This window comes from Astatotilapia calliptera, chromosome 12 (assembly GCF_900246225.1).
Source record: "Astatotilapia calliptera chromosome 12, fAstCal1.2, whole genome shotgun sequence".
In the NCBI taxonomy this organism is placed as follows: Eukaryota; Metazoa; Chordata; class Actinopteri; order Cichliformes; family Cichlidae; genus Astatotilapia; species Astatotilapia calliptera.
In genome coordinates this window covers 32048000-32075699 of record NC_039313.1, presented here as the reverse complement: position 1 = coordinate 32075699, position 27700 = coordinate 32048000, and the positions used below count along the sequence as shown (strand labels likewise).

Genomic DNA, 27700 nt, shown 5'->3' with positions numbered 1-27700 from the left:
TCACAGCCAAACTTTGCTTCCTGTTTAATATAACATTAAATTCTGAATTCCAAGCTAGAAAACTTGCACTTAGCTGATAACCCCTGGTACATATATGGCCACATCCAGTCAAAAGAATAATAATTTTTTTAATAAGTTCAAGGCTTTAATATGCAGGTGGATGACATGCATGCATCTGTTTATGTGATGCTTTATTTATACATGTTTAGCCTGACCCCACAGTTTTGCAGCTGTCGCTGATAGAATCGTCGATGCTTTTTAAAAGATGGAAATTTAAAACAAAACAGCGTAGCCCTTAATGGGCTAAGATTACGAGCATAGATATAGAGGCATGACACCAATTTACATATCTGAGCAAATGTGGCTTGTTTTAAGTAAACAAGAGTAGTAGTGAGTACTCCCAGCTGGATGTAGTGCAAACATCTGGGATGTTTTTGTTGCTGTTGTTGCTTCAAAATTTTACACTCCATAAAGAACTTTTTTTTTCTCATGACACCCAGTTTCCTCTGCACCAAAGACAGGTGTGGACATCACACCTCTTCCTTTAATAGGGAGTAGTCTGTACTGAAGCTCTCAGGATCACCAAGTGACACTTGACAGGAGGCACAGCTGACTCTCGTCTCTGCATCATAAACTATTTATCACTGCTGTCTTCTAGTTCATGTTGTGTTGGATTCGATGGAGTGTACTCCATTCTTCCTCGGGTATACTGCAGGGCACAATGAGGTCAGATATGGCATACCTGCTGGATCCCGGCAGGGATTTTATCTGCTGTCGGTCTATGCTTTGACACTGTTTGATTGATAGGCTTCCTTCTCCTGCAATCCTAAACCTTTTATCTCTGGTTACTGATTGACACACTCATAAATGTGTTTTGTACAAAATTTGACATTTCACGGGAGCACTCCAGCATTTTGCCGAATATATTTGTTTGCGCTCCCTCTCAGTCAGATTGCTTCATTTCTGTGACTGGAAGCAGGTGCACACTGCAAATAAAGGAAGCCCAGTCTCATTTGCATGTTGTGTTATGCTTATTTAACGCATGTAGGAACAGAGCAGTGTTTGTGCAAATATGGGGAAAAAACTTCAGGAATTTACATAAAGGAGTTTCTGCAACAAAACCAAATTTGTCTTCGCCATAAACTGTAAAGGAAAGTTGAAATACACCTAAGTATTCACCAGCTTTTGTCTTTTAAGTTCTCCGTTTTGAATTTGTGTTTCCCTTAATTTACATTTTGTCTTTACACACTTAATGTGTAAAGATTGTGTTACTCAAAACTGCTATTCCACTCTCATTAACAGACACTGACTATGATTTTAGTTTGTTTGATTGTTCAGATTTGCAGAGTATTATTTCTTAATCACAACCAATAGAAACATTAAAAAATATCTTCACACTAGAAGCACTGAGCAGAGTGACAATATTATTTGGATATACAAACTTGTCATTCATGCCATTTCATTCCTCCTCGTCCTCTTGATTCGTTCATTTATCTGTCAGTGAAGATGGTTTCACTTCCACACTGTGAAGCAAACACAGATGATGCTCATACATCATTCTTACGTCTCTAACATGTTGGGATGATGGAGGTTTTTATATAGTGCTAACTGCATGAAGTTATGATTGCTTTGGGTCTTTAAACCCTGTGAGTGTATTTGTGTGGTTTTTGTAACTAGTTTTGTTCATTTGGGTCTAAATGTGGCTATCCATCATTATATGATCGTTTTGAGTCTCTTTAATGTTATTTTGTTGTGTGTTTTTTTTGGTTCAATGTCATATTTTTTTTTAGAATATTTAAGGGCATTTTAAGCCTTCCCTTCAGAGTTTCACATTTCTTTGTGGTAATCTTGAACTATATGATCAAGGTACCCAATAGAGTCTCTTGGTGGTGTGAAGGGTCTTCTGCCCTGGCCAGGTCTGCTGTCTGTTTCCGCCTGTTTGTCCCTCTGTGCTGCCTTGCAGGTTTCTAGAAGCATAGTTAATCATAGCAATTGGAAACACCTGGACAGTCTCCCAGGAGCGTGTATGCTCTCTCTCCATTCACCCAGCGTTGTGCTATTTGTTTAGTTGGCTGTGGCTTGGTTATTTTAGTTTTTGCACCACACAACACCGCACACCTAACATACAAATACTCATGTAGCTCCTGACATGCTGTTAACACTGCTTCACACATCCCATAAAGATTATCGCAGTTTCTGCTTCTTTTATTTAATAAATTAGAAAGTTCTAGTTAATTATGTGTCTCTTCCACCATTTTCCATGATTACAAAGGCTTTTTCTGTGCTTACCGTGAGTCTATTTGTGCTTAGTGTGCATGTGATTAGATCACTCTGCTCACTGCATAGCTCTTATCTTTGCAAGTTTTCATTGTGCTCTTGCAACGTGGCCTGTAATCATACAACCTTAACTGAAGGTTATCTGGTGCACTGTAACAGATTTACTGTTAAATTCAGGTACATATGTTTTCAACTCTGGTGACAGTAAACAGCATTTGGGCAGAAGTTTCAAATAGCAAGGTATGTTTATGCAAAAGAAAGTCAAAGGCTTAGGCTTCACTGCTCTAAACACTCAATTTCAGTAATTTTTTTCTAATCGTAGATCTGTGTGATGTCAAGCAGAGAGGGTTTTCTTTAACATGGTCATTGTTAAAGATCATTGTTTGGGCCTGTTTGTGAAGGGCAGCCAATCAGAGGAACGTTACCTTAAAGAGAGAGTGGCTGTAAAGAGGCAGAAGCTGAAAAAAGGGGGGTTATTTCAGAAAGAGAATGGAGATAAAAAGTGTAATTTTAAAAAGTTAACAAGAATATCTTAGCAACAGTCTCAAAATGCAACCAAGCAATCTTTTGGGCAGCTCTGCTAAAGCAATCTCTAATAAAAAACTTTAATTTCGTACATGAAAGCTGAACATACAGAAACACTGGCCAGTTTTGATAAAAATAGCTTAAAAAATACAGATATTTGCCTTAAAAGGTGTTTTCTTTTTTAAACTGTCATAACCCCACTAAGTTATACTCTGTCATCATCTTTGTAGTCACTGAATTCAATAGCAATTCAAATTTTCTTTGAAGTTTAAATAACGGAATCGTACAAAGCAGCGATAGCAGTCCAAGAACAAAGACATCGAGCTGGAATTTAAGATAAGATAAGATAAGATAACCTTTATTAGTCCCACACGTGGGAAATTTGTTTTGTCACAGCAGGAAGTGGACAGTGCAAAAGTTATGACGCAAAAATTAGAATACAATAAGAATAAATACAGTACACAACTGTACAGAATAGAATAAAATAAAATACTATATACAGTAGAATAAAATAAAATAAATATACAATAAGATAAAAATAGAATACAAATACAAATATACTATATACAACTGAGTAAAAATACAACGATGACAGAAAGGATTATTGCACTTAGTATTATTGCATATGTATGGATGTGTGTGCTTGATCAGTTAAAGTCTTTATTATGGAGTCTGACAGCAGTGGGGAGGAAAGAACTGCGAAATCTCTCCGTCCCACACCGTGGGTGCCGCAGTCTCCCACTGAAGGAGCTGCTCAGTGCTGTCACAGTCTGCTGCATGGGGTGGGAGATGTTGTCCATCAGGGATGACAGCTTAGCCGCCGTTCTCCTGTCACTCACCACCTCCACTGGGTCCAGAGGGCATCCTAGAACAGAGCTGGCCCTTCGGATCACCCTGTTCAGTCTCTTCCTGTCCCCAGCAGAGATGCTGCCTCCCCAGCAGACCACACCATAAAAGATAGCAGAAGCCACAACAGAGTCATAGAAGGTCTTCAGGAGTGGGCCCTCCACTCCAAACGACCTGAGTCTCCGCAGCAGGTACAGCCTGCTCTGCCCTTTCCTGTAGAGGGCGTCTGAGTTATGAGTCCAGTCCAGTCTATTGTTCAGATGAACACCAAGGTACCTGTAGCTGTCCACAGCCTCAATGTCCATACCTTGGATGTTCAGTGGTTGCAGTGGAGAATGCTTGTGCCTGCGGAAGTCTACCACCAGTTCCTTGGTTTTACTGGGCGTTGATCTAGAGGTAGTTCAGCTGGCACCAGTCCACAAAGTCTTGGGTCAGACCTCTGTACTCCTTGTCGTCCCCATCAGTGATGAGGCCGACTATTGCAGAGTCATCAGAGAACTTCTGCAGGAAGCACTGGGTGGAATTGTGGGAGAAGTCTGCAGTGTAGATGGTGAAGAGGAACGGAGCCAGAACCGTTCCCTGTGGGGCCCCCGTACTGCAGACGACCCTGTCCGACACACAGCCCTGAGTCCTCACATACTGTGGTCGGTCGGTGAGGTAGTCCAGGATCCAGGTAGTGAGGTGATGGTCCACTCCAGAGTTCACCAGCTTGTCCTTTAGAACCGAGGGAAGAATGGTGTTGAAGGCACTGGAGAAATCAAAGAACATGATTCTCACAGTGCTTCCAGCGGTCTCCAGGTGAGCGAGGGAACGATGTAGGAGGTGAATGACGGCATCATCCGCTCCAATGCCAGGCTGGTAGGCAAACTGAAGTGGGTCCAGTGATGAGCTTATTAGGCGCCGAAGCTGAGCATTTAGTGGGCATCCAATCACTGACACTTGAGCTGATGCATAAACTATAAAACAAACACGGCAGCGCCCTCCTGCGGCCAACTAGTTGCATTTTCTGACAGCAATTAAGTGGCATCTGAGACATTGGGAAGATGCATTCACAGTCGAAGGAAAACAAAACCATCTATTCTCTCTTTGAAAATAAACAGTAATGTGCTACATATCCATATATTACTGGGGCATTTTATTGTTGGGATTGAAATAAACCTTCCAAATGTGACTTTATGAACTTTATTCGTATTGTTTTTATTATTTTATGAAAACACAAGTTTAGATTTGTGATTATCGTGTTTTACTGTGCTGCGGGTGATAACAGCGAGCAGCCCTGTCAGATACTGCGAGCTGTCATTCAGTCTGTGTGGTAGTTTGTGAAGGAGCGGGCCTGATGCTCCGGTGCTCTCCGCCACACTGCGGCTGGCTGGCGCTCTGACAATGACTTGCATGCTGATTATTGTGGAGATCGACAAAGGAGACAAGGAAACGAGGAGATGAACCGTTTCCTGAGAGCTGGGGAGAATGGAGGGCTGCTGACAGACTGCAAGGAGCTGTCACCCAACCACACCGCCGCCTTCTCCTCCTCTTCCTCCTCCTCTGTCTCCATCGCCTCCTCCTCCTCCTCTTCCTTCAGTGCCGCTGGCTCAGCCGACAGACACGCGGCCCTGCCCTCGCTCCAGACCCGGACACCTGGCGGCGGCGGGTCGGAGCCGAGGAGATCCGCGCTTAAGCGTAAAGGAGTCGGCCGGGAGGGACGGGAGGAACCGGAGGCGGCTTCGGCGGATCACTCATCAGCGGCTGCTGTCGTGGTGCGAGGCGGCGGAGAAGCGTGCTTCGGGATCGGCAAGCAGCAACAGCAGCAACAGCGTCGGGAGGCTCAAGGACGCAGCGTCGCTGGAGAAGGTCTGGAGATGATTTCAGCGGTCAGCAGAGAGGCGGACGGTGGCGGCGGGAACGGAGTCTCCGAAGTGACCGCTCCTTCTGCGTCATGCGCCAAAGGCAAGGAGGAGAGGAAGGGGAAGAACATGATCCGGGGCTGGAAGAGGGAGCGAGACAGGGAAAGGGACGCCGCTGCTCCTCCTGCCCGAACGAGGAAGGAGAAGCCCGGTGGTGATGGCTCGTCTCCTCCTCCTCCTCCTCCCTCCGTCTTCCTCCCGTCGTCCGCCCTGCCCGCTCCCGAGCATCATCTGTGCCGCGACGGCTCCGGACACTGCCTGTGCGCCGCTCCGGACTCCAGGCTCCCGGGAGATATCGGCAACGTAAACAATAACAACAATAGTAACGGTGCCGCCGCCGTCAGCACCGGGAAAACCGCGCTGGAGTGTGGAGTTAAAACCGGCGCTATTGTTGTGAGACGGCAGCAGGACGACACGCCGGCCGCCAAGAAGCACAGAGGAGCCGAGAAGGTGAGCCTGCTTTTATTGTCTGGGGGGGAAACAACAATGCAACACGGCAACAAAAGAAGCACACCTGCAGGAAGCTGCCTTTAATTTAGCCTAACGCGGAAATAAAAGGAGGGAGGCGGTCAGTCAGATGCAGGTGTAGAGGCCACAAAGGAGCAGCAGACACTCAGAATGGTTAAATGCTGCCACATGATATTTATTTGCCATTGTTGTTGCCCAGCTGGTGTCATTGTTCCCGCTCTCTGTGTCTGTGTTGATGTTTACCAGGCTGAGATTTCCTTTTTCTTTTTGGAGGGAAGATGAAGAAAAAAGGAGGAGGAGGAGGGAGGAAGCAGCAGCAGCAGCAGTGTGTCCTCCATCTCCATCCTCCTCCTCCTCCTCCTCTTTCTAGAGCCATTTAATCCAGTGCTCCTTGTTTTTCCTGGAGATTAGAGGAGAAGGCATGTGCATCAAGAACTCAGCAGTAAAGGGAATTAAAATGTGATGCTGTAATATAACAAAATGGCAAATGTCATTGTCCATCATGGTGAGAGCAACAACAAAGTCACATTATTTTATTCAAGCAGACTTATTATGCTTTTCATTATATTTGTCAGGTGTTGACTGCTTATATGCAAAAGTTTCAGATAATGACATCAGTGTGTTTACAAGTAGCTCCTGTGAGCCAAGAGCTATAAATGCTGCATTTAAGATACTTTGTTTTACTGTTTCTGCATGATGTCATAAAGAAGGGTCATTATTCCTACTGATTTAGGCACACAAGCACAACTCACCTTCTGTTTCTGAAATGCAGCCAATCAGTTGAAAGTTGGCTTAAAGGGGGAGGGGCTAAAACAACTGGTTAAAGAAAAGGCATAGTATAAGATAAAGAAGGCTTAATTTAACCTTCCAGAAGCATGTCTTTAAGTCTGGCAGCTTCTAGGCAGTTATTGTAAAGCTTTATCTAAATCAACTTGAATTTCAGTGGTCACCTCAAGATAAAGCCTGCATGTCGCACCAGCTGTCAAATGTGATGGATAGAGCTTGAAGAAGTTCATTCATTTTACCTGAAAGTACTGGTTTTAAATAATCCTTCCCAGGTGCACCACCAACTTAGGAAAACAGAGAATAAAAATTAGCCTTGCCTTGACATCCTCCTTTTTGTTTGCTTAATTCATTCAGGAAGACACTCAGGATATCAAATATAATCAGGCTTTAGAGCGAGGGTCACATCCTTTTAAAATAAGACGTAAATACTGCGGGTTGACAGGTCGGATGGCTGAGGTTTAATGAGCCACTCCTGAGCCGGTACAGCGGCCTAGCAGGAATGGTTGGGAAATCATTTTTTGGAGGGTTTTGAATAAGTCATCCAGCAGAGAGGAGATGGAGGGATGGGTGGAAAGGTAAGATGGGGACAGAGATGTCTGATAGAGAGGGAGGAATGGGATGTAACAGCAGAGGACATGCACTTAAAGACAAAGACACAAAAAAGAAGCAGATGGAGTATGTCCAGAAGGTGTTTTTTTTGTTAGTTTTTTAGAAACACACATGCATGATTAGCTTTATGAGGCAGGAAAAACTGAAGCTTCCTCCTGCTGCTGGCAGATGCTGTTGACAGGAGGAACGCTGGTCTGCACTGGCTGCTTTGTTTATTTGTTGATCTGAAGGATTCCCATTCAGCAGTGAAACACACACACACACACACACACACACACACACACACACACACACACACACACACACACACACACACACACACACACACACACACACACACACACAGAGTCACCCTGAGCTCAGTCTGTGGAGGCTGTAAGTCATTTCCTGTCAACAAGAATCTGGGCTCCACTCAGCAACTGTTGGGTGTCCTTTGATTATAGAGAGGCTAAAACCCCGAAAATTGGGCTAATTTGATATTATAATGGAAATAAATCAAGTTTATTTCCATGAATGGATCTCTGTGGGTCATCCTGAGTTTGCACTCTCCACATCTGCTTTAGAGAATCAGGGAAATGAGAAAGTCACACTATGCACAAATTAGTCATATCATTAAGCACGTCTGACCTGTCGGGGCAGGGCCATTGGACCTCTGCTGGCAGCGGATCCTTTGGGTCCTGCAGGTTGTAAGGTGGGGCCACTGCAGATCATGCTCACTGGGAATGGGATGTGAAGAGTGTGCAGCCAAACTGTATGTAAAGATGGACATAGCCACTGTGACGTCACACATAAGTTTGCAAAGTCCTATTACTGAAGCATTGAGCAGAGCATTTTCACTGTTCCGCGTCTGCTTCGGCTGGAGGTTTCATCCTATTAAAAGGGAGTTTTTCCTTCCCACTGTCGCTAAGTGTTTATTGGAGTTTTCCCTGTGTTATTTTCTCTGTCTTTGCCTTATAATATAAAGCACCTTGAGTTAAACTGAATTGGACCAAAGTAAATTTAATTATGATTGTGCATTTTTGATGGTGTGACTTGTCAATCATAAGATAAGAACATAGCTTCTGGTCCTACTAGACGCTAATGGTAGCAATAACATATAGAATAACATGACTGTAGTGATCTCACCCAGGAGTTCCTCATTTGAGCTGATGTAATTTTTCTATGACAAAAATGTCAACACAAGTGCTAAAAACCGCAGTTCCATTAATGGCCACTTGAGGCTTGCTCCAAAAACAATCCATGCCCTCATTGACTTTCATTTGAAAATGAACCCAAAAAACACACATTCACAGCCTGATACAAAAACCGGTGTCAGCTTCTATGGATAACTTCCCCCTTCAGAAAACAGCCTATGAGTCATACATTTGGATTTTGTTGAGGTTAAAAGTTAGGGACATGGATTATATGACTGGCAGGTGTGCTGACACAGGTGGCTGTGTGTACTAGCTGTCTGTCACCGAACTGGACTTCTTGACTGCATTTGTGTGGTTGGTGCCTTTTGAATCATTTCTGAAGCCTGCTGTGAGGTTTCCAATAAGTCTTTGCTTTATGTTTTGTTTTGGGAATGCAATTTTGTTAGTCTGATACTTCCAGCAGTACTTCTCAGCAGATATTTGTGTCTTTGCTTTGCATCCATACAGTTTGTGGATGCAGTTTGCTGCCCTTAGCTATAAAGTCCCACCCTCTTATCCGACACCAACACAGCAGTGGGCCATACGTACAGCCTATAGATACTGAACTAAGCTTCAAGTCTGACATGATGGATTCCTTTGTGAATCTTGTGTAAATTCAGCGGCCTTCTAATGATATGAACAAGCTGTCATTTATGTCCTATTTTACAGTTTTGATTAAGAAGAAGTAAAAATAAATAAAAAATGTTTTGCTAATGCTTTTTTTCGCCCAAGTGAAAATTTCACAAATTAACGTAAAGGTGCTTAAGGGATTACAGACTGATTGCACAAGAGTTTCAAGGGCATCTGCAAAGCTCAAATGCAATTATTCATTAAAATATAAATAACATGTGTTCTCACAGCTGTATGAGAGATGACTGACGGTTTTCCCCTTAATGTCGTCTACATGAACCCTTCCTACACCTCAGTGGATGAATGCACCACTAGCTTCGGTGTCATCATGGTCTTTGCATATGAATTTAAAGCCGAACAAAAAAACACCACAGCCACTGCAGAAATATCCAGTTTCATGCACTGCAGTCCTCCTGCTCTGACATGTTTCCTTCACTTGAGCCCCACAAACTGAGCATTTGTCATCTGCGGCTTTTACGTTTAGCCTTCAAATCAAATGTCTCCAGTATCTCGAGACTTGGTGTTTAATTATTACTCTGGAACCAAACACAGATTTTTGAGCTGCTGCACCTTTTGGAAGTTAATCTGGTTAAAATTAATGGAGGCACAATGAGAATGAATGATGTATGATGCATCTAATTTAAATGGAATCAAAATTGGATTAAATAGTTACGCCCTGCTGATGAGAACAACTGTGGAAACAGTGAGTACATGGAAGAGCTTGTACTTGTGCATAGAGCTAATGAACTACAGTCAAATGGAAGAAGATTATACAGAACCATACATTAAAACTGGTGACAGTACTGAAGAGCCTTCTTTTAAACTTGTTTTTGAAATATGAGTATTGCTGAAGATTTAATCAATTTTGTATTTTATTTTCTCTTCTCCAATTTAGAGCTGGCTGAATATCCTGGAGGTTTTTTCGGAGAATTTTTCAAAGTTCGATATTCTAACATATCAACTGATATTTTCGTTTTTCTTTCAGACACACGAAAAATGAGCGGATTTCCTAAACCTTTGTCATGTGTAGTTATGCAGTAATCTATTAGATACAAACCTGACACTGTTCATAACAACTACACTGGAGAAAAGTTATTTATAAGGCTTTAAGGTAGGGATGATTAATATGTGGCTGCAGACACAGGGAGCTGTAGCTAATAGCTATCTGGTAGATCCATCCACCAGTGACTCTCCTGGACCTCCTGCTCATGTTTATGCTTCTTTATGCAACTGTCTGATCAATAATAGAGCTTGTTGTCTGGTTAATTGTACAAACATATTGTACATGATGTTTTTAATTCAGTTTTAGGGTGTAGGATTTTCTTAGCTTACTAATTAGCAGGTATATAAGAATGCACATTGCTAGTCAGCTTAACACTTCACTCTCTGTCCAGTAGTCACTTTTGTCTCCAAAAATCCTAACATGGCTGTGGTCTACACGACAATGTTGAGGTTCCAAAGTACAGAGTCCAGAAAATGATTGGTCTATAATGTCTATAATGCTTATTAGCATCCACCACTTAAAAACTGCAATAGCTGGTAGAAACAAGATTCCATTCAGAGCTAAGTGATCATAAACTAAATGATGTGATGTTAGAGAAAGATTAACCATCAAATGATCACTTTTACACATCATCCTGAAGGGAACATGAATGCTAAAATTTATGGCTATTCTTCCTGTCATTTAAAAAAAAAAAATCAGCACAAAGCCTCCAGAAACTACTAAGCTGAGAGTCCAAACCTCTCCAGCTTTTTATTAGCACTCATTTTATATAACATATTGTTAAACGAAGGTTTTAAAACCATGACAGCCCAAATATTTGAATACTTTAGAAAAGAATCCCTCTCAGGTTGTCTGAGACTTAGGAAGAAATCTAAACCATACAGCATCATATTGATGACTAATCCTGTTTTGTGGATGGTCTCATCGCAGATATTCTCCAGGCAGAAATTTGGTCTGCTTTTTTTGTCTATTTGCTGCCATACTATAGCATTTGTCTCTGCCCAATTGAGACGCTCAGCATGAAGTTTGATCACATACAATTTAACACTTCACCAACCCTTTTGAGAGCGGCTTCTTTACTCTCACAGTTATAGCTGAGCTGCTTTGCTTTTTGTTTTTTCTGAAACTATTGGCATGCTACAACCTCACATCTTTAGATGTCATCCAGCTAGCTTACTTACTACTTATTCCAGCTCTGCTAAACCTCATAATGCATTAATGTTTTGGAGTTAAACTGTTTCACAATTGTTTGCTTTCGGGAACTGAAAGAGCATTTGGACCCAGAAATGGCTAATGATAGACTTAACACCACGATGAGAGCACAAGGAAACTGCAGAAACATGAACCAACTCAAGGGATCATCACAACTGGTGTGATTCTTCCTTGGTGGAGCAGATATGTTGTACTGAATTTTGTGAGCAACGGACTAACCGAGACCGTATCATAGCAAAAATTCTTGCAGAAAAATGCTCCAATTTACCTTCAAAAAGCTACCCTCTCGCTAAAATATAAATCTGATCTAGCCACACTGGCAGAAATAAAAGCAGTTCTGCTGCTGCTGCTGAGGCTCAGGCTGTCATCTGCATGACAATAAGATGCACTTGAGTTTCTCTGTGAATGACAGCGGCTGCTCTGCTATCACTTTCTGTCTGTCAGTCTGGATCCCTGCAGGCTGAATGAGGATGAAACAAAAACACTCGGCTCCTGACGGATCCTATCGCCTAATATTGAATTCTGATCACCTTGCAGCAGCAGCATCAACGCACCCGCCAATATCCGGTTATTCCATTTTCTTTTTTCAGAAGCATCATTTCCCGTTGTGCTGTAGTCGCAGCTTTTGAGTCGTCACGTTTACCTGGTGGGTTTTAACAGGTTTGTGCAGGCTTGGTCTCCATGGTGACGTTGACAGTGTTTAGTTTATTCAGGAGGAGTTGTAGTGTCGCATGTAAACAGCTGATCCAAAGCAAGCGAAGCAAGCATCGGGATGGAGAGTGATGAGGAGAGGCCAATGTAAGGCAATGTTCCTCTTTAATGCACCATTTCATCTTTCTCATCCATGTATAAATAACCAGATCACTTTGCCCAGCCAGCTTTTTACGGGTCCATTACGCACTTACTTGGCTTTTTAAGTTTTCAGCGTTTTAAGCTGAAATCCTCCAAAACTGCACCTTTAAGAGTGAGTGATTATGAAGGATAATAGGCTGAGACTTTTGAAATGTGTTTTTCTGACAAATAAAACTATTGTGCCGTGTTTCACTGGCTGAAAGCTTTCATGATGACAATGAATGTATTACATTTTCAGCTATGGCATACATTTTATTAAATAGGTTGCATTAAGGCTGTAAAATCATAACCATGATTATTCTGGTCAGTAATCGTAATCTTGATTTTTCTCACTAAACATCATGCATTTATTAAATATGAAACCTTTTTCTATAATTTCAGCTTAAACTGTATTATACTGTAAGGATTCCTGAGCTTTTTGGGAGAGGTGAAAGCAAACGACTCTAAAGGAAAAGGTCTTGTTAGTAGGGCTGGGCAGTCTGCCCGTAGGCCAATCGTTCTTTTGTTGGCGGGGAGGACGTTAAGTTCTACTATCCACCTTGTAAAACACACAGTGTGCTCAGTAACACATAGTTTAGTTTTTATTCTCACTTCTAGCATGAAGAGATGTTGATGCAGTGACGTACAACGATGAATGATTCAACCGACCTTAACTGGTAAACCGTACCACGTCATAATATTTGCTGGCTCTAAACTTCTACTAACACATTCATCACGTCCACATACAGCAAGTTTGACCATCATCGATCATCATCCACAACCCTTTCTTTCTTTTTTATTTATTTATATTTATACATATATCAAACACAGGAAATGGAAAATAAACATAAAAGAATTCCAGCAAAATTATCTGTAAAACAAAAACAAAAGGTGTTTGAAAAGGAGCAGGAAGAAGCAGCGGCTTATTCAGACCTGCCCCAAAGTTTGCCAACAATTTCTTAATCCAATTGGTAACTATATATATGTACATATATACACACACACACACATCTGTGTACCTGTGTAGACAAATGCTCTCTCATATCAACAACATAACAATATTCTCATTCTGTACAATAGAACAGCTGTATAGCTATATGCCCATCAAATATGTATTGCTTATATTTATTCTTATATTGTGCAATATTTTTACCTTTTTTAAAATTTCTTTGTTTAGCCACATTCCACAAACTGATATGTATGTGCTGTGAACACATGACTGCTTTATATTGCATTTTCCTCTCAGGTCATACGTGAGAGGAAAATGGTTTATTCTTAAATAAATGAAGCATATTATTTCTTGCTTTTCCTGATACCAAACATTATGCATTATCCTTCTTGCTCTTTTTTTGCATTGTGCATAGAGAGAACTCTTGTGTTACCCCAGACCACTGTTATTCTTATTATCCTTCTTATTATCCTCCTTATTAGCTTTTAAAAAAAAACAATACTAGTTAATTAAAAAAATGATTTGTTTGATTTGTTGTTGTCTCTTCCACAATCCTTTGTGAATTAGCTTGACAGGAGGTTAATGGTTTGTTTTTTCATTTAATGCAAAACACTGAAGTTGTGCCAGGTTGTGTCACACAGATACTCAAAAACACTGAAATACTGGACGCTGAGATTTAATGATTTAGTTTTGAGACTAACAGAGTTGTCATTTGGAGGGCTGGTGATGGAATAAGTTACAAGGTGGCCAGACAGCTGAATGCAGTGTCTGTTAGGTGGGACTGAGGTTTTCTATATATTTTAATTTATCATTTGTATGTGCTTTTCCTTTAGTGGTATTTTTCTTCTAATCGAGTTAGAGTAAGTTGCTAAAAACTACTTGGTTAAGTTTAGGAAAATTGCCTACATGTTAAAAAAGTGTCAAGGGAGGAGTGAGGACCCAAAGACTGGATGAGCAAATAAATTTTGAGCGATGAAATATCAAACTCAAAACGAAAAAATTAAATACAAAAATTCATAAGAAGAAAACAAAGAACACAAAACACAAACTGGCAACCAACACAATGAAATGCAGCATTATAGAGCATGAATTATGGGAAGACAAAGACACAACATCATAGATGAGACAGAAGGCACACAGAGTGAATCACAACAGTAGTTGCCTCAATGCACTTTATATTGTAAGGTACAGACCTACAATAATAGAACCAGAATGACAGTGAAACTCTAAAACACAACAAAACCTTGAGACTATGATAATATCACACTCACTTGGCACTTACAGTGTCTTGCAAAAGTATTCGGCCCCCTTGAACTTTCCCACATGTTGTCACATTACAGCCACAAACATGAATCAATTTTATTGGAATTCCACGTGAAAAACCAATACAAAGTGGTGCACACGTGAGAAGTGGAATGAAAATCATACATGATTCCAAACATTTTTTTACAAATAAATAACTGCAAAGTGGGGTGTGCGTAATTATTCAGCCCCTTTGGTCTGAGTGCAGTCAGTTGCCCATAGACATTGCCTGATGAGTGCTAATGACTAGATAGAGTGCACCTGTGTGTAATCTAATGTCAGTACAAATACAGCTGCTCTGTGACGGCCTCAGAGGTTGTCTAAGAGAGTATTGGGAGCAACAACACCGCTTCCCGTGTGAGCACTGTGGGAAGGGCTTCTTTGGCAAGGACGCGTTGGTGAGGCACACTTTGATACACACGGGCGAAAGGCCTTTCAAGTGCGACGACTGCGACAAGTCATTTAGATCTGCAGCAGAATTAAAGATATGAACACACCAGACAGGTCAGGGATAAAGTTATTGAAAAATTTAAAGCAGGCTTAGGCTACAAAAACATTTCCCAAGCCTTGAACATCCCACGGAGTCAAGCGATCATTCAGAAATGGAAGGAGTATGGCACAACTGTAAACCTACCAAGACAAGGCCGTCCACCTAAACTCACAGGCCGAACAAGGAGAGCGCTGATCAGAAATGCAGCCAAGAGGCCCATGGTGACTCTGGACGAGCTGCAGAGATCTACAGCTCAGGTGGGGGAATCTGTCCATAGGACAACTATTAGTCGTGCACTGCACAAAGTTGGCCTTTATGGAAGAGTGGCAAGAAGAAAGCCATTGTTAACAGAACACCATAAGAAGTCCCGTTTGCAGTTTGCCACAAGCCATGTGGGGACACAGCAAACATGTGGAAGAAGGTGCTCTGGTCAGATGAGACCAAAATGGAACTTTTTGGCCAAAATGCAAAACGCTATGTGTGGTGGAAAACTAACATTGCACATCACTCTGAACACACCATCCCCATGTCAAATATGGTGGTGGCAGCATCATGCTCCGGGGGTGCTTCTCTTCAGCAGGGACAGGGAAGCTGGTCAGAGTTGATGGGAAGATGGATGGAGCCAAATACAGGGCAATCTTGGAAGAAAACCTCTTGGAGTCTGCAAAAGACTTGAGACTGGGGCAGAGGTTCACCTTCCAGCAGGACAACGACCCTAAACATAAAGCCAGGGCAACAATGGAATGGTTTAAAACAAAACATATCCATGTGTTAGAATGGCCCAGTCAAAGTCCAGATCTAAGTCCAATCGAGAATCTGTGGCAAGATCACACTTTGTATTGGTCTTTCACGTGGAATTCCAATAAAATTGATTCATGTTTATGGCTGTAATGCTAGTGTTTTATTAGCCCTTTGTCTACCCCGAACTCCTCCCTATGCTGTCTTAGTGACTTTCACTTTAATGTAACATTGTTTCAACATTTTCTCTTCTGAGGATTCCGTTTGAGTGGTTAAACCAAGAGAATAGCCAAAGTAGATTTTAAATCAAATAGATCGCTTACAGAGCTTGGAACATCTTTAACTATCAGCATGGAAAAGATAAAACTGAGCAGCAGCTGTGCAGGTTCACCACCTTACACCTGTAAGGCGCTAATAATGCTAAAAAGGGGGAAAAAAGGTGTTAATGAGGACTGGAAGTGTTACAGTGTGATACAAAGAGAGAATCTGTCGTTTTTCCACTATTGACAGTTATAGAGCACTAAGTAAAAAATTTTCGCTTTTATTGGATAATTAAATTAATTGTCTCAAATATTTATTAGCATTTCTTTACCCTCTGCTGATCACTGACTGGACTTTATGATGGGCCCTGCTTTTTTATTTATCATCACATAAAGGTCACCAGCTCTCAGCAGGATTCAAACTTGCGTCATACAGTATGTGTCCAGTTTTCACCCAAGGTTGATAATCAGCAGAGCTTTGATGTTGTTTATCCTTCCTTTTTCAAAGAATATTGGCTGGAGCCAGCATGGACACATAGTTATCTAACAGCCAGCCAGATGTTTTTCCAAAAGACTGAACATGTTTTCTAAAGGCACGAAATGTCTGATTGTGAAGTCTTGATGTGGATTTCTAAAGGGTGGGAGGACAAACCACCAGGGATCTGACACGTGTTTGCTAAAATGTGCAAAGACTAAAATTTACAGCTGTTAAACTCTGAGTTTTATTCTGGGAATGTTACAAGGAGGAAACATTGATATAAAAAGATCTCTGTGTAAAACAATGTCATTGTTTAGAGCATTACAAACAGAAATCCATCATTTCCCACAGGGTTGGGGTACACATGTAGGTGGGCATTAAAAGACGTGAAACCACACCTTTTCCAATGACTTATTAAGTAACACTTGACAATAAATAGAAAAATTATCAGCTGCCGCAGTGAGCTGATGGACTACAGTGATACCATCTTGGACTACAGACTCACAAGAAATAAATGGGCGACCCAGTAAAGTCTTTGTGTGGAAAGGATGGCATTAACGCTGAATTCTGGGTGGGAAAACGCAAAAGACAACATTTTAATTCTTTTAAATATTTGTTGATATTGCCCTGGCTGTGAAAATTAGCTTTGGTTAATTTGTTTAATATGGGCAGTGGTCAGAGTGATCAGGACACCAGTCAAGGCAATTTTTGACTCGCAGGATGGGATTTGTATTTCATTTAATCTACCTGACTCTAGTTTTATGTAGGCATCCCTGCATATAACCAAGAATGTGTGCAGGTACATGCAGCACATACAGAATTTCATGAATGTGTGCAGAACAGCTACACCATCATCATCAGAAAAGAGAGAAAGAGAGAATGGGGGTGTTTGTGTGTGTTGGGTTAATTTTGAATTCGAGCTTAATGCAAATGTGCATTTGCAGAGACAGGGTACTAATTTTTCGCCTCATCTTTTTGTTTAACTGGGTGTGTGTGTTTGGTGGTGAATGACTGCTGTATGTGAGAAGAGGCATAACAAAGAGCAGAGACGAAGCAGACTGACAATAAGTAGAACTACATGCCTAAAGGGAAAAAAAAGGCATGATAGCGGCTTCTGCACAAAAGTAATGAACAAGAATTAAATTTACTGCATTAGTACACATCAAATGGTCTGATTGATAGCGCACCGCTTCAGGGAAACTGCAGAACAACCAAAATTATTGGGGTCAGTTTGGTAATTGCATGCAATCTATTTGTGATAATGCTGCAATTAACTGTGATAAACTGGTGAAAATCCCAAATCAGATGCCATCTGTTGCAAATCTGTAAAACTGTTGTCTTCTACATATAAAAAAGAAATCACATTAAACAGAAATTCACATTAATTTAGATTCAGAGTTCAGCCAGGACGCCACAGATTTAAAACAGAAATTCAGAAATCTCTTTACAAATAATGATGTTGTTGCTGTTGGATGGCAATTTAACCACAAAGTGACACAAATGCTCAGTAATGTTGCTTTTATATAAGAGTATAACCAGAATACATCCATTTGACAACCTGCTGAGTTGAGTCCCCTGCTGCAAAGAGACGTGTTGTGTTGCAGATGAGTTGCGCTTACTGCTGCAGACTGAGACTGTGCAAAATTTCATCATCGCCCATTTGTAGAAAAGACTTTGATATGTTCACCCTGTTGAGAAATATTTATTTTTTCCTTCTTTTGTTGCGTAAAATCCACCTTTAATTTCAGTGCTTCAGCAGAGAGCAGTACTGGCAGGAGAGTTTTACTTTGGTTTTGTGTGTTGGCTTCACGGGGCTGTGATTGACAGGAGACTGTTGACTGAAAACATGGAAATCAGACAGGCAGACGGCAGAAGTAGACCCCTTGTGAATATGAAGAAAATCTGAAGCTTTAGAAGCTTTTGAAAATAAGCGAGTGACCTTGGAATGCCTTTTTTTTTAAAAATTTTGCTTTCTTTATTTAAACACAAAGCTACATTAGTATGCTTCAGTTCCACTCGCCAGCCTTAAGTTAGGTATATAATACAAAGGAGTTTAGCTGTCTAGTCCTTAAAAATATCAGCTTTTACCCCTAAAACATGGTGACTGTAAAACCCCAAGAAACAAAACCCTCAGAGTCTAAATGAAAATGTTTTGTGTCAAATATTAAAAGCTATTTGAAATTAAAGGTTTGAGGTTTGAATCTGTTAGGCTGGAATAAATCAGTGAGAATAAGAGTGGCAAAACCTGGAAGCATGTTTGAAATGTAACAAACATATAGGCAGAGTCATCAGTGTCTTCAATAACGATAAATTAGCAACAGCAAAGCTGCACTTTCATTAGATGTCATTATTATTATTCAACACCAGGCAAATGAGCATCCAAAAGAATGGGTTCCTGCGATTGATTTACCCTTTAAATGCACATTTTATCCTCTAGATTTATTTATTTATTACACATTTATTAGGCATTTAAAATATGATATTGTGGTCATATATCTGTTATGACTTTACATCCCCCATGACCGGCCAGAAACTGAGCTTTGGACAATGTGATATCATTGTGGTTACAATATGATGACAGAGGCGTCCATAGATCCACAAAGCCAGCACGCTGTTCCCTCATTGTTCACTTGTTCAAGGCAGAGCCAGAGTGGAGAAGCTCCAGCAGTTTGTATTTTGTCTTGTTTATCACAGGCCATGACTTGTACTGCTGCATCTTATGTCCTTGCCTCTAGCAAAAGGTAGTACATCGGTCTGTTAAACAAAGATCAACCCACAAGACTTGAATGCATGACTGCAAATAGAAAAACTGCATGATTTATGAGATTTAGGTGCCTTCGGTTCTTCTTTCATACAATTCTGACTTTTTACACAAGGTCTACGAAAAAACGCAATTCCAGGAGTGTAACTTAAAAAAACAAACCAAAGCAAAGAATCACGATTTCACATGATTTTGTTTGCTGTATTGTTTTTATTGAAGCCTTACCTTTGCTTTAAGAACAACAAAACTGTTACTACTGTGCAATCTGTGAGCTCAAACTGTCAATCATTTTGCACAGCCGGGGTGCAGCTCCATTGCTGTCGTTACTGTGGGCATTACTGCAGACAGAAATTTGTGGAGTGATACCACAGCACATGTTTATTTGCTCTCCTTTCCCAACGAGAGAGGGTTGACAAAGATCATTGATCAGCTTGAATAAATATGTAATCAATCAAAGCTAGGTAAGTCTGACTACATGCCAATATTGGCTCAGTTTATTGGCATTTTGATTAATCAGCCTGATGCAGACCGAAGGAAAATGATTTTCTGTTTTACTTGATTGGACAGAAGCTTGAATAGAAGAAAAGGAGAACAAGTGGACGAGCAAACGGCAGTGTGAAGGGTGTTTTTAGAACAGCTCATGTGGAGGCTGGACTGAGAGTCCATTAGCTATCAAAGTATCAGTGCCAACAGAGTGAAAAAGGCTTCATGGTATGACAGTACGCCCACGTGCTCTGCTCTGCAGGCTGGCAGGTTTTCCTTTGCATCCATTCATCAAAGCCTCCAAAGCCACAGGAAACACAGAAATAAAACAGCATCATAATCTCACCTCCCACCGTCTGTCATTACCTGAAAACTCGTCGAAGAATCACCTCACATCCTCTTCTTCTTCGCTTCCTTTCATATTTTATTTAACTGCAGCTTTCCTGAAACATCTTGTAGCGGCTGCACTCAGAGGGATGCTTCAGTCGCTCTTTGACTCAGGCAATGAGTGTCTCATATGTGCTCAAATCCAAATCAGATTAAAGCTGCTTTCATCTGACTCAGACAATATGATGGCAAATCAGGGGATGTGGTTTTTGGAGATGTGGTTTGTGTGCTCTTCCCTTTTTCTAGTCGTACATACTATATAAAGAAAAAGTCTTAAATGAGGCCAGCATATATACTAGGAATTTCCATCAAGAGGTCAGGCTTCAGACTGTTTCAGGCACTTTTTTTCTACTCTTGGCTCTCTATAAAGAGTGAATATCTCAGGCAAACAGCTGCGGCTGTGAGCACAGAAGCCCCACCCATCTGCTGTTCAAATCGTATGTTTACGAGGGGCAGCGAATCACAGCTCTGTGCTATGAAGCAGGATTTAAGGTTAAGCAAGGTAATGTCAACGTTATTGGTGTACATCACCACCAAAACAGGGCAGCTAGAATAGGCAAGTAGACTAACTACACTTACTGTCCCATTGGCTGCAGCTAATTTGCTTTTCATCTCTATTATGTGTTTATCTCACATAATATGCACAGCTGAACTTTTCTTTTAGTCAAACAACATCAGTGAATGCTTCAACTGGACGTCTTTAAATTTCCTCCATCGCAATGATGGCAAAAACTGGGGTGCTCGTTTTCGGCTCAAACAGCTTCTCAAAGGATGGCAATTATTACATCGGCTCCATCAAACCCTTTTGCTAAGAACCTTGACATTATTTGTGACCAACATTTGAATTTTGAATCTCACATCTCAAAGCTCATCCAGTCTTGCTTTTTTCATTTAAGAAACTCTGCAAGAATCAAACCTTTGACACTCAGTAATGTGGAATTTGATAACTTTAAGTAACTTTTTAAGTGCCTGTTTTAACTGGTCCAGAATGCAGCAGCTCGGCTGCATAAACAACAAGCCAACACACAACACATCACCCCAATTATCATTTCCCTTCATTTCTTTTTTCTAATTCATTTAAAAATGTTATTAATAACATGGCTCCAGTCTACACAGCAGACCTGCTCAGACTATTTTCCATCAGTTAGCCTTTCTGGTCTGGTCTGATCAGGGTTTTTAACTATTCCTTGCTCTAATTTTTTAAACCAGAGGCAATCACGCTTTTGAGGCTCCTGAACTTCTGAACAGCCTGTCAGGTCAGCTCAATCAGTGGTCTGTATTAAATGACCACTGATTCAGCCAACCAGCCCATTATTTTTGGCTCTTGTTCTCCTAATGTGTGTTTGTATGTTTAGACACATGCACGTTTCTTTAATCTGTGCTTTTATTGAAACTGCGAAGCACTTGCAAAAAATGTTATACAAATAATTTTAGTTAAACAAAACCACAATGTTCCTCTTACTGTAACTAACTCTTAAAAACACAAAATCCTGTAGATGCCAAAGGATATCATAGAAACCACGAGGATTATTCAACAGTTATATTTTTGTCGACTTGTTTATGCTCTACCATTGTGCTCTTTTTTTAATCCAGTGAACCACTATATTTATATCCTGTTACAGAGCTAACAAGATGTGTTTTATTGGTGTCTAAAGCATCTAAAGCACTAGATGTAATCCACAGAGGCCTGTTGATAGTTACATTAATGCAACAAAAGCAGTGTTAGTCTGTAAATTTCAGTCCAACAATAAAATTATAAATTGCACGCATCTGCAAATGCGGCAATTAATCTTCCTACTTGAAAACAGTGTGGTGGCCGTTGGATTTCCTTTAGTTCATATTTGCTTTTGCAATTCAAGGTTGGCAAGCCACATCTGGTTGTCACATGTGGGGTTGCCATGTTATTACAATCTCTTTTTTGAAAGGATAATAGCTCCCATGCACAGGCTGTTTACTGAGTTGGAAGTAATGGTTCACTGGCCAATCATCTTTGCCATCTTTAAGGTTTCACATTTCCCCCGATGGAGTCTCTCATCAGCCGTCACACTAAGAGCGTGTGATGTCTGCTTCACTTCAGATGCTTTATAATTACATCATTATGAAAACGCTGCTTGCAAACACTGCAACTCGGGGAGATTAATTTATGCAGAATTGTGCTAATGTAATTATTGTTAATGGTTGATTGTGCAGCAGCAGTGTTGAAGGAAAGAAAGAGGTTGAGATATTTTGGAGCAGGAGTTATTATAGCGGTGAGTAATGTCCATTGTTTTTCACTCGGTTGGTTTAAATGCCATTAGAGCTTGTCATTCAATAGGAAGGTAAGTGGTTTTTGTGTGCGTGTCTGTGTGTGTGTGTGCTGATGAGGGACTGAAAAAGGAAGAGCTGAGATGAGCAAGGCTGGAGAGAGAAAATGGGAAAAATGGCTACTATTCGTGAAAACACACACAGTCACGCGTGAAGCACAAACGCAAACACACACTCGATAAACCACAGATTGTCTACGCACACACACACGCCTCCTCTTTCAGCAGCCTGACAATAAAGACAGAGATGATTTTTGTCTGCGAGAAAAAAAAACATCAGTGAGGCTGCTCACTGAGGGATTTAATATGAGGGGAGGAGGGAGAGGGGAGGAAGGACACAAAGAAAGCAGAGGAAAAGGAAGAAAAGAAAAAGGGATGAGAACGAAAATGAGGTAAAGGAAAAAGGAGGATTGATGGATGGGTGGAAAAAGGAAAAGATGGAGGGATAATTGGATTGATTCAAATTCTTTTTGGCATTTTTGAAAAACCGCATTGCTCTGTGGGCGCTTAAAAATGCGATTCAAGATTTAGAGGAAAAAAGAAACATGAAAACCAAAGATGAAAAAATGTCTCTTTGTTTAATTATAGATTTTAGAGTGAGAATTAATGGAAAACTCAGTTGGCTCCCTTGACTCTCACCACCCAGCCTCCCTCTCCTGATTAATTTGGGTAAATCCAGCTCTGCATGCCAGTTAGGACAGCTATTTGTGATTCAACCTCGACACAAAGCTCCAGTGTGTCGGAGGAAACATTAAAGTTGAGTCTGCTTTATTTGAACTGCAGCAGATTTTTCTGCTTGCTTTCTCCTCTTCTCCTCCTCATCCTCTCCCTTTCACCAAAGTGGATTTAAAGGGTGAAATTGACACACGGCTTTTATTGAGATCCCTGAAGTCCCTGAAGCCTCTTTTACAAGAGGCAAGAACAATATAAATTTAGGCATAATCTCATAGAAATTTATTAAATTTGATTTGGGATTTTGATCAAATGAATCAAGTCATTTGATTTGATTCTGTGATGCTGTGATTGGCGTATTTCAAGAGGCGGCTGAGGTTGCGCCTGTCCACTAATTGGAAGGCAGGTTGTTGAATCCCCGGCTTCTTCGGCCCACATGACGTGTCCTTGGGCGAGATAGTGAACCGTGTCTGATATGTATCGAAAGTGGTGCATTTATACAATAGAAATATATGTGGATTTGTGAACATGGTTTGCCGTGTTAAGCACTTTGTGTGCCTCATTTGCCTAGAAAAGCATCATTAAAATGCAATTATTTATCATTTGTTTCAAGTTTTACTTATAGATTACTGGATAATTGACTATCTTGAGTTCATCTTTCATGAGGCAAACAATACAATAAGGCTCAGGCAAGGATTATATCAAAGATACCAGAAATAGGAGAGCAGGGGAAACGGGTAGGAGGTAGGATAAGGAGAACCTTCCTACCCCACCCCACCACAACCACACAAATCCCACAGTACCCACTAATCAGATGATCCGATGTAATCCAGCACTTGGAGATGGCGGTAAGGAAGAAATTCCTTTTAAACAGGAAGAAAACTCTGGCAAAGCAAAACACAAAAATTAATTACACGCAGGAGTGGCAAATAAACATAAGGGAGTGAAAGGAGAAGAGTGAAGGGTTAGAGAAGAAGTGCTCAGTGCACCATGGGAAGTCCCCCAGCTGCCTGCATCTATAGAAGCATAACTACGGGATGGCTCAGGGTCACCTGATCCACACTAGGCTTTATCAAATAGGAGGACTTAAAAGCAGGGATTCAGTTTGTCTCTTGAGTCCAAACTGGGAGGTAGCTCTGCCTCCCATTTTACTTTTGGAAACTCAAGAAAACATGCAAGCGTGCAAGTTAGCAGTCTGAGAGAGGGGTGCAGTATTGGAATAGTCTTAAAATTAGTTTTAACATGCAATTTAAATTTATTACGTGACAGAAAGATGAGATGAGTATAAATCTGGTAAAGAGTTTTAATAACAACCCAACTGTGTCAAATGTCACAAAATTAAAGGGGAATTGCTCTTTTTCAGATTTATGCATAGCAGGTTAGCTTTTAGTGTTTGAAACATTCAGTTTAGTTTAATCTTTATTATCTTCAGTGTTAGTTTTTAGACTTTTTAAGTATTATTTTATTTATTGTATTAAAATAAGACATTTTTGAAAGCAGGTGATTTAGTTCTGTATCCAAAAGTCTCAAAAACATGCCCGTCAGATCCTTATTAGGCAAACAATATGAAGGATATTTTCTCTATATTTTAATTTTGTTCCACTTACTTAGTTTACAAAGTCATTTCATTTAGTGTTTATTTTTTTCAAAAGTTTCATTTTTACTAAGTTTACTAAAATGTTTGTGCATACCTAGTTTTAGTTTTTAGCTTAGTTTTAGTTCACTATAATAACCTTGCACATTAACTGATCATGGACATTAGCAGATATAAGTGTAATCAGTACTCTCTGAAATGTTGGCCTCTTGCTAACAGTCATCACAAAGCATTTTCTAAACCAGCTCAGGGTTTAAAGGCAACAGCATGTCACCTGAATCATTTTCTTTTTTCAACCGTCTTCTTCATGAAAGAGCCCAAAATATGAAACCTCATTGTTTTTGTGTCAGCTTTTTACCATTTCACGTCTCACTGTCACCTGCTTCCTTTCACAGAGTTGTACTGCAAGGCAAATTAAAGCATTAGGGTTAGGTATGTTGAATCCTGAGTTTTCATTGTGATAAAAGTGGCTCTCTTCTTAACTTGCTAAATTATTATGCTAATTTATTTTGGTCATGTTACAAATAACAAGAGTTTTGGTTTAAAAAGCAGCTAGAAATGCCACTTTTAAAACAAATTCTTTCATCAACCATCTGCTCAGCCTGTTGAGCCTACCTCGATAACAACAATGAAGGAAGCTGTGCAGTAACGGTTTGCATGACCGTGTCGAGAAAATTTGCATGTAGATAAAAATAAATAAGAAAAAATGTTTGTGTTTGGTCCTAATTTGCTGCCAAGTTTGTTTTACAGAGCTGAATGACACTGAATCGATTATAGACTGAAAAATTGTTTAGTCTATATTTTACTATATTACACAAAATCTCTCAGACAACAGAATCTGTCTGTTTGTTTATTTCTTTGTCTGCAATCTCCTCCTAAACCAGGGGTGGGCAATTCCAGGCCCCGAGGGCCAGTGTCCAGCAGGTTTTAGATCTCACCTTGGGTCAACACACCTGAATCACATGATTAGTTCGTTACCAGGCCTCTGGAGAACTGCGGGAGCTAATTTAGCCATTTAAATCAGCTGTGTTGGTTCAAGGACACATCTAAAACCTGCAGGGACACCGGCCCTCGAGGCCTGGAGTTGCCCACCCCTGTCCTAAACAGTCGGGAGTTGAGGAACCAAACTACGTCTCGAAGGCTCTTGTATCTGTATTACAGTATCAGATATAGATATCAGATATTATGAAGTCACCATGTTGCCTATTATGATCAATCAGTGGTTGCAGTGGAGTTTTTAAGTGAGAAAAAAAAAGAAGTTTAGACATTTTAGGAAAATGTAAAAAAAATGTTGGACTTTAGCCTGGTTTTTGCATCCTGTGTCACATTTATTAGAATGTGACACATTAGAATTTATTAGAATATCTTATCAAGAATAATTTCTCATTTATATGCACAAAAATTTAATTATACAAGCAGAGTGAGCAACTAACAATGCGCTAAAATGGTCACTTCTTAACATCTAAATAACATCTACCACCCACATTTTTTTTTACCAACAATGTGAACACAAAAGGAATATTATAGCATGGTCATGCTATGATATCATACAGAGTAGCTTTTAATATTTAATTTTAAAGTTTAAGGTACTCGTTGTCTCTGACTGGGTTCCTCTACGGTTTGAGGAACCAGCTAACTCAAAGCTCAACCCCAACTATGTGGAAGATGCTTCTTATTACAACCCTCTGGTAATCTCAAGATAGCAAATATTAAGAAGAAATAATAAGAAATGCTTAAACATCCCTTTTAATGGTTCTGGTACTGTCTGGTGATTTGAATCTGACTCTTAGAGGAAAAACGAGCATGGACATCATCTGAAGGAAAGTGAGAACTAGAGAGACTTTGTGTTGTGCACAGCTCCAGGGTCCATGCATATTTTAGTGTTATTTGGATATACTTCATGTTCCTGTGTGGATTAGTTCAAGCAGCAACACTCGGGCTTCCCTTTCTTTTTTTTTTCATATTTTATTTATTTATTTATTTTGATCTTTGTTCTCTAAAGATACAGAAGGCATCACAGAAAAAGATACTGGGTACTTACGAAAAAACACAAGCGAAATCAGCACGTGCAGGAGCATGAGGCAGCGGCGGCGGTGCAGTTTCAGTCAGTTCCTGGGAGGAGAACAAAGACTTAAGAATAGAAGAAAGGCACTGGAGTGGATTCACAACATAAAGTCTTCACAACCAATCAGCATCATGAGCGCAAGCGATTTCATCTACAGATCAACGTGACTGCTGTAATCAACAATACTCTATCATGCTCTTCAATACAGAAACATCACACTTTTTAGAATTTTTTTGGACGCAATGATGCACTGCTGTGCTCATTTTCAAGCACCGATGCACATCAGCTGTCAACAAAAGGAGCAGCATATGTTTCTGTACCTTATTTTTAATTTACTTGCATTATGTTAACAGAACTCCGAGGTCAGAAAACCGAATGCCACACGAATACCAGTTTTGGCATTGATGTGGCACTTCTGATCTCAAAGCACCACTTAAAGCACTCTCCACTACTAGACACGTTCACCTTTTTCACGCACATATTCATACAGCACTTTATCCTTTGCACTTAAGTGTGTTATCGACCTTGCATTCATGTCCAGTTTTAAAAAATGCACACCTGAGTTACTCAGAGGAAAGCCATGCATAGCTGCAATATGACTGCAGGAAGATGAACGCTTTATTCAAATGAAATTCATTTATTTTAAATGTAAAATTTTACGACTTTGACCTTGACACATTTTGCGTTACGCTCATTAGGTGATTGTTCTGTGTAAGTTTGATTAAATTCTGACCAATAGTGAATGCAGAGTAGTGAAGTGAAGGACGAATGAAGTGACGCTTCACTATGGCATAAGCTCATTGATCTTTTGATGAATTAACAACAGGTAACAGATATGTCTGCATTTTCTATTTCCCAGAGGTACTGTATGTTGTTGTATTGTTTTTCTGCTCTTAGTACTTTGGACGCAGGCTTTTACCACTATAGAGTCATTTTTTATACGCTGTTATGGAGCAAA

At 40.4% G+C, this 27700-nt stretch overlaps 1 protein-coding gene and 1 long non-coding RNA gene across 3 annotated transcripts in view; one reads left to right on the top strand and one right to left on the bottom strand.

Annotated features, from left to right (window-relative positions):
- Positions 1-4774: 4774 nt before the first annotated feature.
- The window catches only part of znf608 (zinc finger protein 608), a 65870-nt gene continuing 42944 nt past the window's right edge, over positions 4775-27700 (top strand). For both annotated transcript variants that reach the window (XM_026186078.1, XM_026186077.1), the window contains exon 1: positions 4775-5999. In XM_026186078.1, the coding sequence (XP_026041863.1) occupies positions 5088-5999 (912 nt within the window). In that variant the 5' untranslated portion in view covers positions 4775-5087. The remainder of the gene's footprint in view (positions 6000-27700) is intronic.
- Positions 6357-26788, bottom strand: LOC113032933 (uncharacterized). The gene is made up of 3 exons (XR_003273966.1): positions 26719-26788; positions 8040-8161; positions 6357-7087 (listed from the first exon to the last, which is right to left on the bottom strand). It is a non-coding gene; the product is annotated as an uncharacterized LOC113032933 (long non-coding RNA).